Genomic DNA, 14,814 nt, shown 5'->3' on the forward strand with positions numbered 1-14,814 from the left:
CGGGGCGTCGCTTTGCCGTGACCAGAGCCACTCTAGTGCCTGGGGCAGAGGCCAAGGAGCCATCCCCAGCGCCCAGGCCATCTTTGCTCCAATGGAGCCTTGGCTGCGGGAGGGGAAGAGAGAGACAGAGAGGAAGGAGGGGGTAGGGGGTGGAGAAGCAAATGGGCGCTTCTCCTATGTGCCCTGGCCGGGAATCGAACCCGGGTCCCCCGCATGCCAGGCCGATGCTCTACCGCTGAGCCAACTGGCCAGGGCCATATCTCGGATTTTTAAAAGTCAACATCCCCAAACCAAAAATTCTAGTATTTCAGCAAAAAAAAAGTTAATGAAAAAAAAAATCAACAAGCCTAATTAAAAACAAACAGAAGCCCTAAGAGCTAACACAAACATTTATTTAACTGACATATATTTGTTGAGTTTTACATTAATTTTCATGTAACTTAATTTTTTATATAAAGGCAATTCATCAGATATGTAAATATGTTGACTTGAACCCCATTTCTATTTTTTGACAGTATAAATACTCATGCACACGCAAGTGTGCGCATGCACCTGCAATCTTTCATTAAGACTGAGAGTCTTGAGCAGGGGTCCCCAAACATTTTACACAGGGGGCCAGTTCACTGTCCCTCAGACCATTGGAGGGCCAGACTATAAAAAAAAAAACTATGAACAAATCCCTATGCACACTGCACATCTTATTTTAAATTAAAAAAACAAAACGGGAACAAATACAATATTTAAAATAAAGAACAAGTAAATTTAAATCAACAAACAGACCAGTATTTCAATGGGAATTATGGGCCTGCTTTTGGCTAATGAGATGGTCAATGTCCGGTTCCATATTTGTCACTGCTAGCCGTAACAAGTGATATGACGCGCTTCCGGAGCTGTGACGCATGTGTCCCATGTCACCGGAAGTAGTACTGTACGTGAGTGACCACCAATGAAAGAGGTGCCCCTTCCGGAAGTGCAGCAGGGCCGGATAAATGGCCTTAGGGGGCCGCATGCAGCCCACAGGCCGTAGTTTGGGGACCCCTGGTCTTGAGTTTTGATTTGAAAGGAAGAGTCAACAGCCTCTGGCTTAGGTGCTTTGTTTTATATTCTGGCTCTTTTTCCTCCTCTCCCTCAGCATGTAATCTTGGTCAAAGTAGGTGATAAGTATATGCTTTCTGAGTAAATGAATGAACTATAGAACATGTGCCGGCCCTGGCCGGTTGGCTGAGCAGTCAAATGTCAGCCTGGCATGTGGAAGTCCCAGGTTCGATTCCCGGCCAGGGCACACAGGAGAAGTGCCCATCTGTTTCTCCACCCTTCCCCCTCATCTCTCTCTCTCTCTTTCTCCCTCCTCCCCTTCAGCAGCCATAGCTCAAATGGTTCAAGCAATTTGGTCCCAGGTGCTGAGTATGGCTTCATGGTCTCACCTCAGGTGCTGAAATAGCTTGGTTGCCAAGTAATAGAGCTGTGGCCCCAGGTAGGCAGAGCATTACCCTGTAGGGGGCTTGCTGGGTGGATCCCAGTCAGGGCACATATGGGAATCTGTTTCTCTGCCTCCCTGCCTCTCGATAAAACAAACAAACAAAAATCGTGCTAATGTGCACAAGAAGTTAGCTATGGGCCTCATTTAATCCTCAGCACATCTCATTTTATAGAGAAAGAAACTGAGGCACAGAGAGAAGACCCTTGGCCTGAGGTCACATCCGGTGGTGGGATTCAGCCAGTTCGGCAGAACCGATCCCCAATTTTTTTGCTGAGTTCAGCAAACTGGTTGTTAAAACAGCACTTGTCATCAGGGTTCTGTCTAAGGTGGGCGCCTGGGCAGCCGCCCAATGTGGAAATAACAAATTTACATTCCTTCCTCTTTTTTAATGTTCATCTGTGCAACAGCATGTTCTAAGAGCCTGCAGTAATAATGTTCGTTCCATCCAAAGGTGAAAAAAATTGCAAGCGAGGACGCCAATCAGGAAGCAATATGGAGATACCTTAAATAACAGTTTTATTGTTTTCTGTCAGGTATCATTTAATATATTTTTTCATTAATATTTTAAAACTCTTTTGTAGTGGAATAATCCATTGCATGGCCTTGGGTGGGAACACAGCCAACAAGAAAAGAATGTTTTGCCAAGAGAATTGTTTTGTGACTTGAAGGCAGGTCACTGAAACAGGTCTATGTGACTGAAGGCAGTTGCTGGGCTTTTTCTCAGTAAAACATTCTCATAAAATTTCTGTACCTTCCAAGGTTATCCCTTGAGATAAAGAGAGGAATGTTGTGGAAACCATAGAAGCAATAGCGATTAATGCCTTTTGATATTATGTTGTTATTAAGCTATCATACAGGTGTACTCCATGTATCTGTAAGTAAAAGTTATGCTTGATGTTATGCCAATTTCTCAGTAAACAAGCTTTTTGAAGTCTTGTGAACAGAAATAGGACACAGAGCGAACTCGGTGCCATTTGCCTGAGTGAGCGGTGGTCCTTTGCTAGTCCTTGATGATTTCATCTGCTGATCTCTCTCTCTCTCTGCGCCTCCAACTCACAACAACACCCTTTCTTATAACATAGTCTAGTTTTGTGTACCTCTTTTATTGTTCTTATTTAAGCATTAAGCGCATGAAATAATAAACCACCTTTCGGCAGAGAACCGGCTGTTAAGTTATTTGAATCCTACCACTGGCCACAACCATGGCGAGAAGCCGAGCTGGTGGTCCACCCCTGCATCCGCCAGCTGCCAGGCGGGCCTCACTCTCCCTCCTCTCCACGTGGGCAGCTCTTGACTTTCCTTCTCTCCTAAAATCTCCTAGAATAAAAAAGCTCCAGCCTCATGGTTTCTTGCCATCACCACCCAAATACAGACATCTCGGCCTGCAAACAGTTTCAAAACATCACTAGTTTGAAAAATTCCATGGACATTTTTGGGCGGAGCCTCTCTAATCGCCTCCTTTGCCCCCAAACATGCTCACACCAGACACCCTCAAATTCCAATCTCTTGGGCTAGCTTATCTGCCACCCAGAGAGGGACAGGAGACACATTCAAGGCGGCGGACAGACGAGGCTTTACCAGAAATGCAGGTCCCTGTGACAAGCAGGCGGGAGGGTGGGACTAGACCATATGGAAAACAGCTAAGCCGGAGGTCACAAATTGGTGGCCTCTGGCCTGGATGCGGTCCGCCGACATGTTTTGTTTGGCCCGTACTCTGTTCAAAGAACATTTTCATTAGCTGCCAAAGTCATGAGAGTTCACATAAAAATGTGGATTTCTGGCTTTTATTGAAATATAGGGAGCCTGGCGGCACTGGCTGCGACTCCTACCTGACTACCATGGGCTCCTGTTGAGAGTTTGATGAGGCTGGAATCCCCCATTTTTACCATCTCCGCTGCTTCCCCATGCCCCACACCTGTCCCCTTCTCCCACCTGGGACACCTGCTTGGCCCACGCCTGTAGACTGAGGTGTGCGTCACTAGTTCTCACAGTAGAAACTTGGTGAAGTTCTCGTCCGCCAATTTACAACTTCCCGAAGCCTCCTAGACAATGAGGTGCTTCCCACGCTCCGGGCATTTCCAGCAGCTGCCGCTGAGCTCTGCGCAGATGCCCCGCCCCCTCCACGGCACTCCGGCCCTCGGCCAGTGCCAGTGCCAGTGCCTGCATCTCTGTACCCGAGGGCATTCCCCAGAAACCTGTAGGTGGCTCTGCTCATGCACATTACAGGACAGGAGTCCTGGGGCGTGTGCACCCCCAGAAGGCCTCAGATGTTGGCTCAGTGGGAAGGGGGTGTGGATCCCGTAGCCCTCGCCCCTGAGGTTTGCACTGGACTGTTTCCCAGATGTGCCCTTCGGGACTCAGCCCTGTAGCATATTGCAGTAGCTGGTTTAACAGCACCCTCTTCACTAGCGGCCTCCACCTGCCCGTATCAGTTCTCCACCTCCCCACCAGTGTTTTCTGCACCTCCCAAAGAAGCGAACTGTCCTCAGTTCTTTGCTGCCAGGTCAGCACCGGGGAGACTCAGACTAAGAGTGCTCACCCTGGGGACCAGAGCCTGGGTCGCTGGGTCTGTTGCTGTTCTCCCTTTTCTTCCCGCATGGCCTCCTCTGTAACTCCATGGCGAGCTGCTGCGTCCCCTCTGTACCCAAAGGTCAGCCGGGAGTTCTCTTGCACCTGACGTGAAGCTTACACTGCCCACGCCTGTGTGTGTTTCCAAGTGCATCGTAAGAGTCAATGCCATGGAGTCAATGCTCATGAAACCAGCCCCCCTTTGAGTCTCTCTCTCTCTCTCTCTCTCTCTCTCTGTCACATGAGACGTTCAAGAATGCAGGATTCCTGACTGACAGGCAACTCCAGCAGAGAACAGCAGGCATCAGCCTTCCAAAGATGTCCTGAGGTCACCCAGCAGTAGGAGCGTTACTGGCTCTTTGTCCCGCATGGACAGTCTCTTCCCGTCTTACTGGACCTCTCCTGCCTCTCCTCCCTCATTCTCGTCTGCCTCCTCATCGCTGTAACAGCCCAGCTCTCTCCTTCACTACCCAAAATAAACTGTCCCCCCACCTGCCTTAGCTCTGCAATGCTGACATGAGCTGACAGCAACTTTTAGGAGGCCCGTCCATCTACCCGAAGCCTTTATTAAGGATTTTGTCCAGCCCAAGACCAGCAGTCGCAATAACGACTTGCTTCACCACCGTCACATCTGTGCTTCAAAGCCACTTCCCAGCACCTCCGTGGTGCAGTCGGCACCTTGTGCTTTAACTGCCTGCGGACATGCCTTCCGCCCGCCCGCTGGGCTGCAGCTCCCTGGGAGCTGGGACCAGCTCCTGCTCATCTCCGTGTCTCCTAACATCTGGCCCATCCCTGGCCCTTAGCAGGTACTTAATAACTGCTGTCCAAACAAATCCATTCTGTTTCACAGACAAGAGGCAAGAAGAGCCAAAGCCGTTCTGTGCCAACGGACTCCACGGCGAAGAATTAAAACTTGACCTTATCTCAACACCAGGGCCATGTGCCCGTACAACTCCCGGGGGCGCTATTCACATTACAGCCTATGGAGTGTGTCACTCAGAGAGAACCTCACGTGGATGTGACCCTGGAGCTGTGCGGTGCAGTGGCTCCAAACTGTGTCCTGTATTTTTTCTTCTTCTCCCTTTTCGGTGTGCGCCCTGCCCCCGCCCCTCAGAGACCCCTTCCACTGCTCCACGGGAGACCATTATACGCCCATTACATGCTGCGCCCCAGCCAGACAGCACATGCCAGCCAGCCACTCAACCAGCCGGGCAGCCACCAACAAATTAAGTCCTATTTTATAGAGTGTTTTCAAGTTAGCTTTATACAGGCGACAGAAAAGTCAGCAGATGGCCATCCACGTGCACACCACATTTTTATAAAACAGCCTTCCCTTTAAGGAAAGAATGGGCATAAATCTACGAAAGCAGCCTTGCGTTAGGATAGAAAAATGCATCTCAGCGGTTATTTCTTGTTTGGTCTCAAACTTATCTGTTGCTAATTGTGTGATGACAGAGAAGACAGGAGATCTCGGGGGCCGGGGCTCTGGGCTGCTCTGTGACTTGGGGCTAGATGGCTATCCATCCATCCACATCACCTGTGCAGCTGAGTGAGACACCTGCCTAGGTGACACCTGAGCTAGGACTTGAAGACAGGGCTCAGGGGAAGGGAAACTTCTGTAATAAATCATGATGGGATTTGAGCGCGTATGCGGGCGGTGGTGGACAATGGGACTGCAGGGGGTGCGGGGCAGGGAGAGGCGGGAAGGCCCAGGCTCAGCGCGGTCGCTGGTGAACAGCTGGAGTCTGCACTCCATTCTGAAGACTGTGAAGCAGCAGGAGTGACAAGACTAAAAAGTTTCTTCCCGAATTTTTATGGTGTAACTGATATCAGACACTTATTCTTATTTATTTATTTATTTTTCATTTTTCCGAAGCTGGAAACGGGGAGGCAGATAGACTCCCGCATGCGCCCGATCGGGATCCACCCGGCCTGCCCACCAGGGGGCGATGTTCTGCCCATCTGGGGCGTCGCTCTGTTGCACCCAGAGCCATTCTAGCGCCTGAGGCAGAGGCCACAGAGCCATCCCCAGCGCCCGGGCCATCTTTGCTCCAATGGAGCCTTGCTGCGGGAGGGGAAGAGAGAGACAGAGAGGAAGGAGAGGGGGAGGGGTGGAGAAGCAGATGGGTGCTTTTCCTGTGTGCCCTGGCCGGGAATCGAACCCGGGACTTCTGCACGCCAGGCCGACGCTCTACCGCTGAGCCAACCGGCCAGGGCCCACTAATTCTTATTTTAATTTTTTAAATTATTTATTTGCTGTGGCAGTAATCATTACTATTTTTTTTTAACATTTGCTTAGTATTTTAAATATTTTTAGAAATTGTTTTTGCTTACTTCTCTGTCTCTTTGGCTTTAACACACTTTTTGTTCAGCAACTTCTGTACTTTTGAGGGCTTTCTCTGTGACCATTTCTCAGTAATGGTTTCCTGGGGATTAGAGCTTTTACCAGTTCTTGTAGCAGATGCTGACAGCGCCTTGTTCACGTTGCCCAGAACCAAGCAGAGGTCTGGTCACCTGCGGACAGTCCCCTCCCAGGCCTAAGGCTCCCACGTCCCTCTGCCTGAGTCGCTCACTCACCCCAGGGAGTGTGGCGCATAGCCAGAGAAGGCTAGAAGTTCTGGGGCGCTAATGGCCTTGGAGACATTCTCCCTGATGAGTGACAGGAGGTGGTGGACAAATCCTCACCCCTCCGGTGGAGGGTTCTGAGGTGATTTCCACAGAGTCTGTCCCCCCTCTGAGAATCGGCAGCAGGACAGAGCCGGGGTTTCTGATTTTGGTCACCTGCACATCCGCGCACGCTTTCCCGTCTTTCATCCGTCCCTTCCCTGTTCAAACTCACCACTCCCACACAAGGCCTCCTGAGATCACCCCCAAATAAACCACCTGCACCTCAGTCATTGTGTCAGGGCCAGCTTTGGGGGGGAATCCAAACTAGGAAACTTCATAAACTCTATAAATTCTCATATTTATGAGAACACCTTTTTTTTTTTTTTTTGCCTTCACAATGGAGGGCAACTTGGCTGGGTATAGAATTCTTAATTTACAATGAAATATATTCTAATTTTTTATATTAATATTACAGAAAAGAAGTCTGTAGAAAACCGGTTTCTTTATTTTGTTAGATAGGAACAGTACCATTTTCATACCCTTAAAATAAAAAAATTTTCATAAAGCTATGTGTAGACATTATATTGTTCTCAATATTTTTGCGTGGGTATTTGCAGCATCCATTCAAGAAAATGGCGATCCTCCTTTGCTTGTGTCTTCTATTTCAACTATTCTGGGACCCTTTCCCTTTGCCGAATCGCCAGACTCCTCCTTCCCGATCTGTAGTCTTTACTGCCATCTCTCTTCATTGCTATGTTCTTTTTCTCTGAATTCTCAGAGACCTTCTCAGATATACCCTGTACAACAGTGAACCAGTTTTCCATACTGCTCACTGTGCTCTTTCCTGATTATCACACGTATCTTCATTTTGCCATTGCTTTCTTGGCTTCATTATGATATCCCCTTATCACATCTGCCATCGTTACTTTTGCTTGCCTCTCAGTCCATTCCATTTCCTTCCAGTCTGTAAGTCCACTATCTGATCTTCTGTTGCCCTGATCTTTTCTTGAAGTTCTTCAAGAATGGAAGTAAATGCTCTGTAAAACTTACTTCTGTTTCCTATTAATCATCTTTTTAAAAGGTCTGCTTTCCCTCTATATCTTGAATTGGAATTTTCTCAGTTTCTCTGTTAAAATCATTTCCGTATTCCCATGCTGGTTTTATTTCGGTCTGTGCAGGGTGGGTGGGCTCTCTCGGCTTCCATCCACTACCCGCCCGGACGCTGTCAGATGGGTGTTCTGGGCTGAGCAATGCCACCGACATCCCTGGTTACTACGGTCACGGTTGTAGTCGCGGGAGGGTGATTTTTTGTTTACCTTCTTCTGCCACACGGAGGGTTGTCTTGCCGATCTGCTTTGCCCGTTGGTCCTGCCTCCACAGCCGCTGCCTGAAATCTCTGTGCCATGTCATCATTCTCACAGTCACGCTCGCCTCATCCGGACAAGCCCCTGATACCTCGTCAACTTTCTACCAACGTGAAACTCAGGGTTCCCTGTGCCAAAGGTGTTAACAGTTGTTGAAATTCACTGGCGACAAAGAGATAAAAACGATGTATTCTCATGTTCCCAGTGATCAGCTACTGTGGCTAATTAACTACCTGTGTCCTTCTCAGGAGCAACGTCCTTGAGCGACTAGAGCCTGCTTGTCCAGATTGCCTGGCCGGCGACGACCTACCCCCCGACAGTGGTCAGTGATGACAGAGGGGTGGACAGGATGCTCCCCACCAGCTCCAGAGGAGACGACTCTGCTGAGTGGGGCGTGCTCTAGAACACCCCTCCCCCTCTCTCCACCCTACAGATCAGACCAAGGCCAGCTTCTGTGACAGCACACCCTTAGCCCTTTCCTGCCCCATCCTGCTTGTCTCACTTCTCTACTCCCCGAGCGTTCTCCCAATAGGGACGATTCCCGGATCACAGGCAGTAAGGGGAGAATGGGGAAACGGCTGTAAGAGCCCTGGTGCATGGCAGGTGGTCAGCGAATGCTACTGCCCCCGACTACTCATAAAAATATACACATTTTCTCATGTCAGTTTCTATAGAAGACCGTCATCACAATATTATTTAAAAAAATAAAAATGGAAATTAAAGGCCCTGGCTGGTTGGCTCAGCGGTAGAGCGTCGGCCTGGCGTGTGGGGGACCCGGGTTCGATTCCCGGCCAGGGCACATAGGAGAAGCGCCCATTTGCTTCTCCACCCCCACCTCCTTCCTCTCTGTCTCTCTTCCCCTCCCGCAGCCAAGGCTCCATTGGAGCAAAGATGGCCCGGGCGCTGGGGATGGCTCCTTGGCCTCTGCCCCAGGCGCTAGAGTGGCTCTGGTCGCAGCAAAGTGACGCCCCAGAGGGGCAGAGCATTGCCCCCTGGTGGGCAGAGCGTCGCCCCTGGTGGGCATGCCGGGTGGATCCCGGTCGGGCGCATGCGGGAATCTGTCTGACTGTCTCTCCCCATTTCCAGCTTCAGAAAAATACAAAAAAAAAAAAAAAAAAAAAAAAGGAAATTAAACATCTAATATATGTAGAAATTTGTAGGCAATCCTTAGTAGGTCCTATGATAGAATACTGCGCAACCTCCAAGGTAAGAAGAAAACCATGGTGAAGAGATGTGAAGTAAGACACAGGAAGCTATTTAGTGTATGAACTACTACCACCAAGTCCTAGATATTGACAGAGTGAGACCAGCTCTGGACGCTCCAGCAGACAACAGAGAGGACAGAGCCCAGTCACAGGGACGACTGTGCTCACAGGTACAAACATGCCCAAGTGTTCAGAAAACCACAGCGATTCCTAATCCTGAGAGCAGAGAGAAATTTCTCCCGTGGGTCCTAAGTGAGAGCCATCGGTGCAATGAAATGGCCCGGTCCCAACCACATCCTTCCAGTTACCATAGAGACGAGTTTCACAGGTCTGGTCCCTGAGTAAACCCCTCTCCCCTCACCCCCCCTTACAGAAAGATGGCATCACAGCACAAGCAATTCTGTAACAGAGATTCTGTGTGTAGCCAGAGATGCTGAAACCTTACAGATACTTGGCTCTCTCTTGACAGGGCGGGGCCTAAACCAGGGACAAGTTTCAGGGGGTAAAAGGTGAATCGAAAGCATGCCCTACCCATGGTCCCTCTTAACTAGTTTTGGGGCCTCCCCAACCCCCAGAGCTCCTAAAAGCCATTTTGCAGCAGAGAGTTTGAGACGATCTCTTGGAAAGTCTTGGAGCACTGCCATTCTAGATGGCCCTATATGCTTCAGTTGCCCTCCAAGCTGGGCAAGATTGGCATGACCCTGTCAGAACTATGGAGTCTGGCAGCAGTTCTGAAGGTACATCCAGCGCTCCTCTGTGGGCAGGACGGCGGTTTTTCCCCAGAAAGTGATTTTGCTTCCATTTTCACACAGACATCAAGGCCCTGCAGTTCAAGGCTGTCAACACTAGGAAAAGCCGCAAAAACTCCCATCAGGACAGCTGTGGACAGTCAGAGCAGCCACGGGGCAGAGCGAGGTCTGTTTAAATCAGGGGTCCCCAAACTTTTTACACAGGGGGCCAGTTCACTGTCCCTCAGACCATTGGAGGGCCGGACTATAAAAAAATCTATGAACAAATTCCTATGCACACTGCACATATCTTATTTTAAAGTAAAAAAACAAAACGGGAACAAATATAACATTTAAAATAAAGAACAAGTAAATTTAAATCAACAAACTGACCAGTATTTCAATGGGAACTATGCTTCTCTCACTGACCACCAATGAAAGAGGTGCCCCTTCCGGAAGTGCGGTGGGGGCCGGATAAATGGCCTCAGGGGGCCACATGTGGCCCGCGGGCCGTAGTTTGGGGACCCCTGGTTTAAATCCTCCTATTCCTCCTGTGGCCTGTGAAGAAGGCCCCCGCTCTTTCTTCCCAAAGGTGGGACATTGAGACAGACTACAAGACAGGAGGGAATCTTGGCTCCTTTTTCCATCCTGAGTCATGCCATTTACACTCCGATTCATTCAAATGAATTAACGGACTCTACAAAGCTCACTCAATTCATGGAAATAATTTAACTTCCTCAATTCACTCAACTAGGTCAGGAATAAATAAACATGCCAAAATGGAGGTTGACGACCATTGACCTTCTAATGAAAACATCAAGTAAGTGCATCATCACCGGCGACAAAAAAGCACGCTGAGCTGCCCTGTGTCCTCGTCCCTTATCTTGTTTCTCATGACGCCTGCCCTAACACTGGAACTCTCTGGAACACTGCGCGTGCTGGAGACAGCGACCGTGTCATCTCGGAGAAGGGGCCAGTCACAGCACTGTCTGGAGAAGGTCCCCCAGGAGAGAACGGGTGGGAGACAATGGAAGACATCAACCCTGCCCCGACACTCCGGAGCTATTTATAGTTTCTCCTCTGGCTGCACCAAACATACTTCCTCCATCCGGGAAGAAAACAACAATTCTATTCGTCCCAAGTGACACTTCACTTAACAAAGGCGTCTTTGCAGAATCACTGCCCAGGCTGAGCTACGATAAAGAGTCAGCTAGATGGACCCGAGGCTCTCTCTCTGTGGGGCGCCCTCCTTACCTTCTGCCACATGTTGATGAAGAACAGCTCCCGGGAGACATTGAAGGACACGTTGGCGTCATAGGCGTCGTCGCCGAGGTTGGAGATGGAGATGTTGAGGGAGATATTCTTCACGGCCCCCAGAGCTAGATAGGGGGTTTTCTCATCAATGCTGCAATGAAAATTAAATAGCAGTTCAGGTCCTGAAGCTTTCGGCTTTCACTAACATAAGGCGAGGCGGCATGCGGTTACTGGGGGTGTGTGTGTGTGCAGAAATTCCACTTGGATCAGAACTGCCAGTCCCAGGAACCCCAGGAAGCAGCCAGCCAGCCCTGAGCAATCAGTTAGAGCCCATGCACCTCGGTTTCCTCATCTGAGCCCAGGAGGGTTCAGTGTTGCCCATCTGACTAGGCTGCTCTGGGGCTCCCATGAAATCCTCCTATACATCACACTTGGCAAACTATAAGACATTTAGCAACCTAGACATGTAATCCAGCCAGACATGAAGTCATTCAAGTACTTTTAAGCACCTCCTACCTACCCATCACTACCATTCTACGTGCTAGAGAAAGAGCCGCAAACAAAACAGAGTTCTCTGCTTCTAGTCGCTTCAGGGAGACAGCAAAGCACAGACACACGGACGCAAGCCCACAGGTCAGACCGTGACGAGAGCCGTGGAGGAAACTTGCAAAGGCGTCAGAAGGACCGAGAGCACCGGATTTGGAGGAAGAGTGGGTGGCGGTATGAAAGAGGGTGGTCAGGGAAGCCTCCCTAATGAGCAAGACACAGAGACAGCTGGGAACTGGCCGAGGCAAAGCTGTGCCTGGAATGTTCACAGACTGGCGAGGAGGCCTGCGGGGCCGAGAGGAGCGAGCGAGGCGGAGAGTGGGAGGAAAGGGCTCAGAGAGGCGCGGGCACTGGGGGGAGCAGGTCACGTAGGGCACTGCTGGGCCATCAGGACCCCGGGGTGACTCTGGGCTGAGCCCCTGCAGAGCCGAGTGGAGGAGCAGTGGGACCTGGCCTCCATCCGTATGTAAAGGCGCACACTGGCTGTGAGAACAGCCCATGGAGGGAGTGGTCGGGGGAGGCAGGGAGCCTGGTCAGGGAGCCCTCATACAACCCAGGCGGGAGAGGATGGCCGACCAGACCCCCGTGGCAGGAGGGAGTGGTCGGGGGAGGCAGGGAGTCTGGTCAGGGAGCCCTCATACAACCCAGGCGGGAGAGGATGGCCGACCAGACCCCGGTGGCAGGAAGGAGTGGTCGGGGGAGGCAGGGAGCCTGGTCAGGGAGCCCTCGTACAACCCAGGTGGGAGAGGATGGCTGACCAGACCCTGGTGGCAGGAGGGAGTGGTTGGGGGAGGCAGGGAGTCTGGTCAGGGAGCCCTCATACAACCCAGGCGGGAGAGGATGGCCGACCAGACCCCCGTGGCAGAAGCTGAGGTAGAGGGAAGAAGTCACGTTCTGGGTGTGGTTATAAAAACACATGAGGGTTTGTGTCATTGACAGTTGATATTTTTTAGACACTCAGCATCCTGACATCTTCCTGTTTGGGGGACATCTCAAGATAAGTGGGAGGGGCACACCAGAAGAAAGGGTTAGGGTTAGCATTAAGGTGAGGGTTAGAGTCCTATTTAGGGTTAGCATGAGGGTTAGAGTTCTATTTAGGGTTAGGGTTAGGGTTAGAGTCCTATTTAGGGTTAGGGTTAGGGTTAGAGTTCTATTTAGGGTTAGAGTTAGAGTTCTATTTAGGATTAGGGTTAGGGTTAGGGTTAGGGTTAGAGTTCTATTTAGGGTTAGGGTTAGAGTTAGAGTTCTATTTAGGGTTAGGGTTAGGGTTAGGGTTAGAGTTCTATTTAGAATTAGCATTAGGGTTAGGGTTAGAGTTCTATTTAGGGTTAGCATGAGGGTTAGGGTTAGGGTTAGAGTTCTATTTTGGGTTAGGTTTAGGGTTGGTTACTAATGTGTGGGCATCTAAGTACAGTCATGTTATCTAAAGGAGTCAAGTAGCCTCAGTGTGGTGAGCTGATGTCCCTAACTGGAGTCATGAATTTTGATGGTTGCCCAAAGACACTGGGACCCTCTGAGATCACCTGAGGTGGCCACAGAGAAGATCAAGAGCCCAGAGGTGGCTCTGGAGCTCAACCCTGCCTCCTTTGTCTCCTGTCACGGTGCTTCTCCAGCCTTCCCGGCGAAGCTTTGAACCAGCCCGTATCCTTCTAATAAATTCCTTTTCTGTTTAAATCAACCAGCACATGTTTGTGGTTGTTTGCAACCACTGATAGAGCTAGTAGAGCATGCAAGTCAAGAGAACTATCCAAACTCTCAGTAGGCTCAAGTACTTTGAAATACAGATTTGGGGAGGGAGGAGTCCTCATTACCCCTCCAAGAAGAGAGGACCTCACTTTCCTGCATGCCTGGCACGTCAACAAGAATAACATGTGCAAGGAGAGATCTGATGGTCTTGTTTTTTGAAGCAAGAGCTCTAAGGATCCAAACAAGATGTGAAAAATTAACTTGGAGAAAAGTTTCAAATTCTTGAATGGCCTCCAGTAAATTACGACCCTGACCTCAAGCTATTGTGGCAATTATTTATTATTGTTGGCCATTTTAATCTTAAACAATTGATGGGTTATTTCTGTCCTCTTGTTTGCTTTTGTAAGATTAAAGGAGTAATCCTCGGGCCTTGAGGAGTGAGGAGAGAGAGAGAGAGAGAGAAAGCTAAGCTTGTTCTATCTCGAGAAGGAACTGCGTAAGCACTCACAAGTAGCCCAGTCGCCTCAGAGAACATCCAGTTTCCAAATGGAATATTAAACAGAGAGACAATATAGCAAAGCATGGACCATGAGGCCGGGGGCTGCCTCCTTAACCCAGTGTTGTTGTTCATCATCAGCTGCTTTTCCTCGTGTATAAATGGCAAGAGACTGGGCCAGGGATGTCTAACCTTCTGCCGGCCCCCAAAGCTCAGACCTCTTATGCAATCATGCAGCAGGGTCATCCCTGGGGTTTCGAAGTCAAGTGACTCAGGCATGGCCCTGTGATTAAGAAAAGCCAGGCACCTTCCAGGGCAGACTGTGAAATTCAGCCTTTTTTTAAAAAAAAAGAAGCCTCAAAGCTGTTTCACTCCTTCTCCACAGCTAAAAACCTGAGTATAAAATAGAACATCTCTGTTTCCAAAGCTATTCTTAGAAACGAAATGTAATGCAATTTGCCTGGTGCTGGGTACTTTCAAACATGTCATCCTTCGGAAACCTTACAACACCATGAAAGGTTCCTGATGTTAGTTCCATTTTTAGAGATGAAATTGCGATGCAGAGAGATAAGGTGGCTGGGCCAAGGCCTTGTGCTGGGCTTAGAACTCAGTGCCGGCCATGCCTTCAATGCCCACTCCTGACATCAGAGCCCATGTCTGACAGCCCCACACCCCCGGAGGCCCACTCTGCGCCCCCTCCTGGGTGAACCAAGCCTCCCTGTTAGAGCTCTTCCAGCCCCATGTGTTCCACCATCCTCCCAGCCCTTACCAGTGTTGTAATGACACTTATTTGTGCAGATATTTGATCAGAACCATCTGTCTCTCCCACCCCCATCAGGATCTAAGCACCAGGGGGCAAGAACCCTTGTCTGGTGTTACT

At 49.8% G+C, this 14,814-nt stretch overlaps 1 protein-coding gene across 1 annotated transcript in view; it reads right to left on the reverse strand.

The window, feature by feature from the left end:
• Window positions 1–14,814, reverse strand: part of ITGA9 (integrin subunit alpha 9) — a 352,967-nt gene that overhangs the window by 117,228 nt on the left and 220,925 nt on the right. Inside the window, exon 18 of the mRNA XM_066350935.1 lies at window positions 11,207–11,357. Coding sequence (XP_066207032.1) covers window positions 11,207–11,357 — 151 coding nt within the window. The remainder of the gene's footprint in view (window positions 1–11,206; window positions 11,358–14,814) is intronic.

The sequence above is a fragment of the Saccopteryx leptura genome, chromosome 10 (genome assembly GCF_036850995.1).
Source record: "Saccopteryx leptura isolate mSacLep1 chromosome 10, mSacLep1_pri_phased_curated, whole genome shotgun sequence".
NCBI classification, from domain to species: domain Eukaryota; kingdom Metazoa; phylum Chordata; class Mammalia; order Chiroptera; family Emballonuridae; genus Saccopteryx; species Saccopteryx leptura.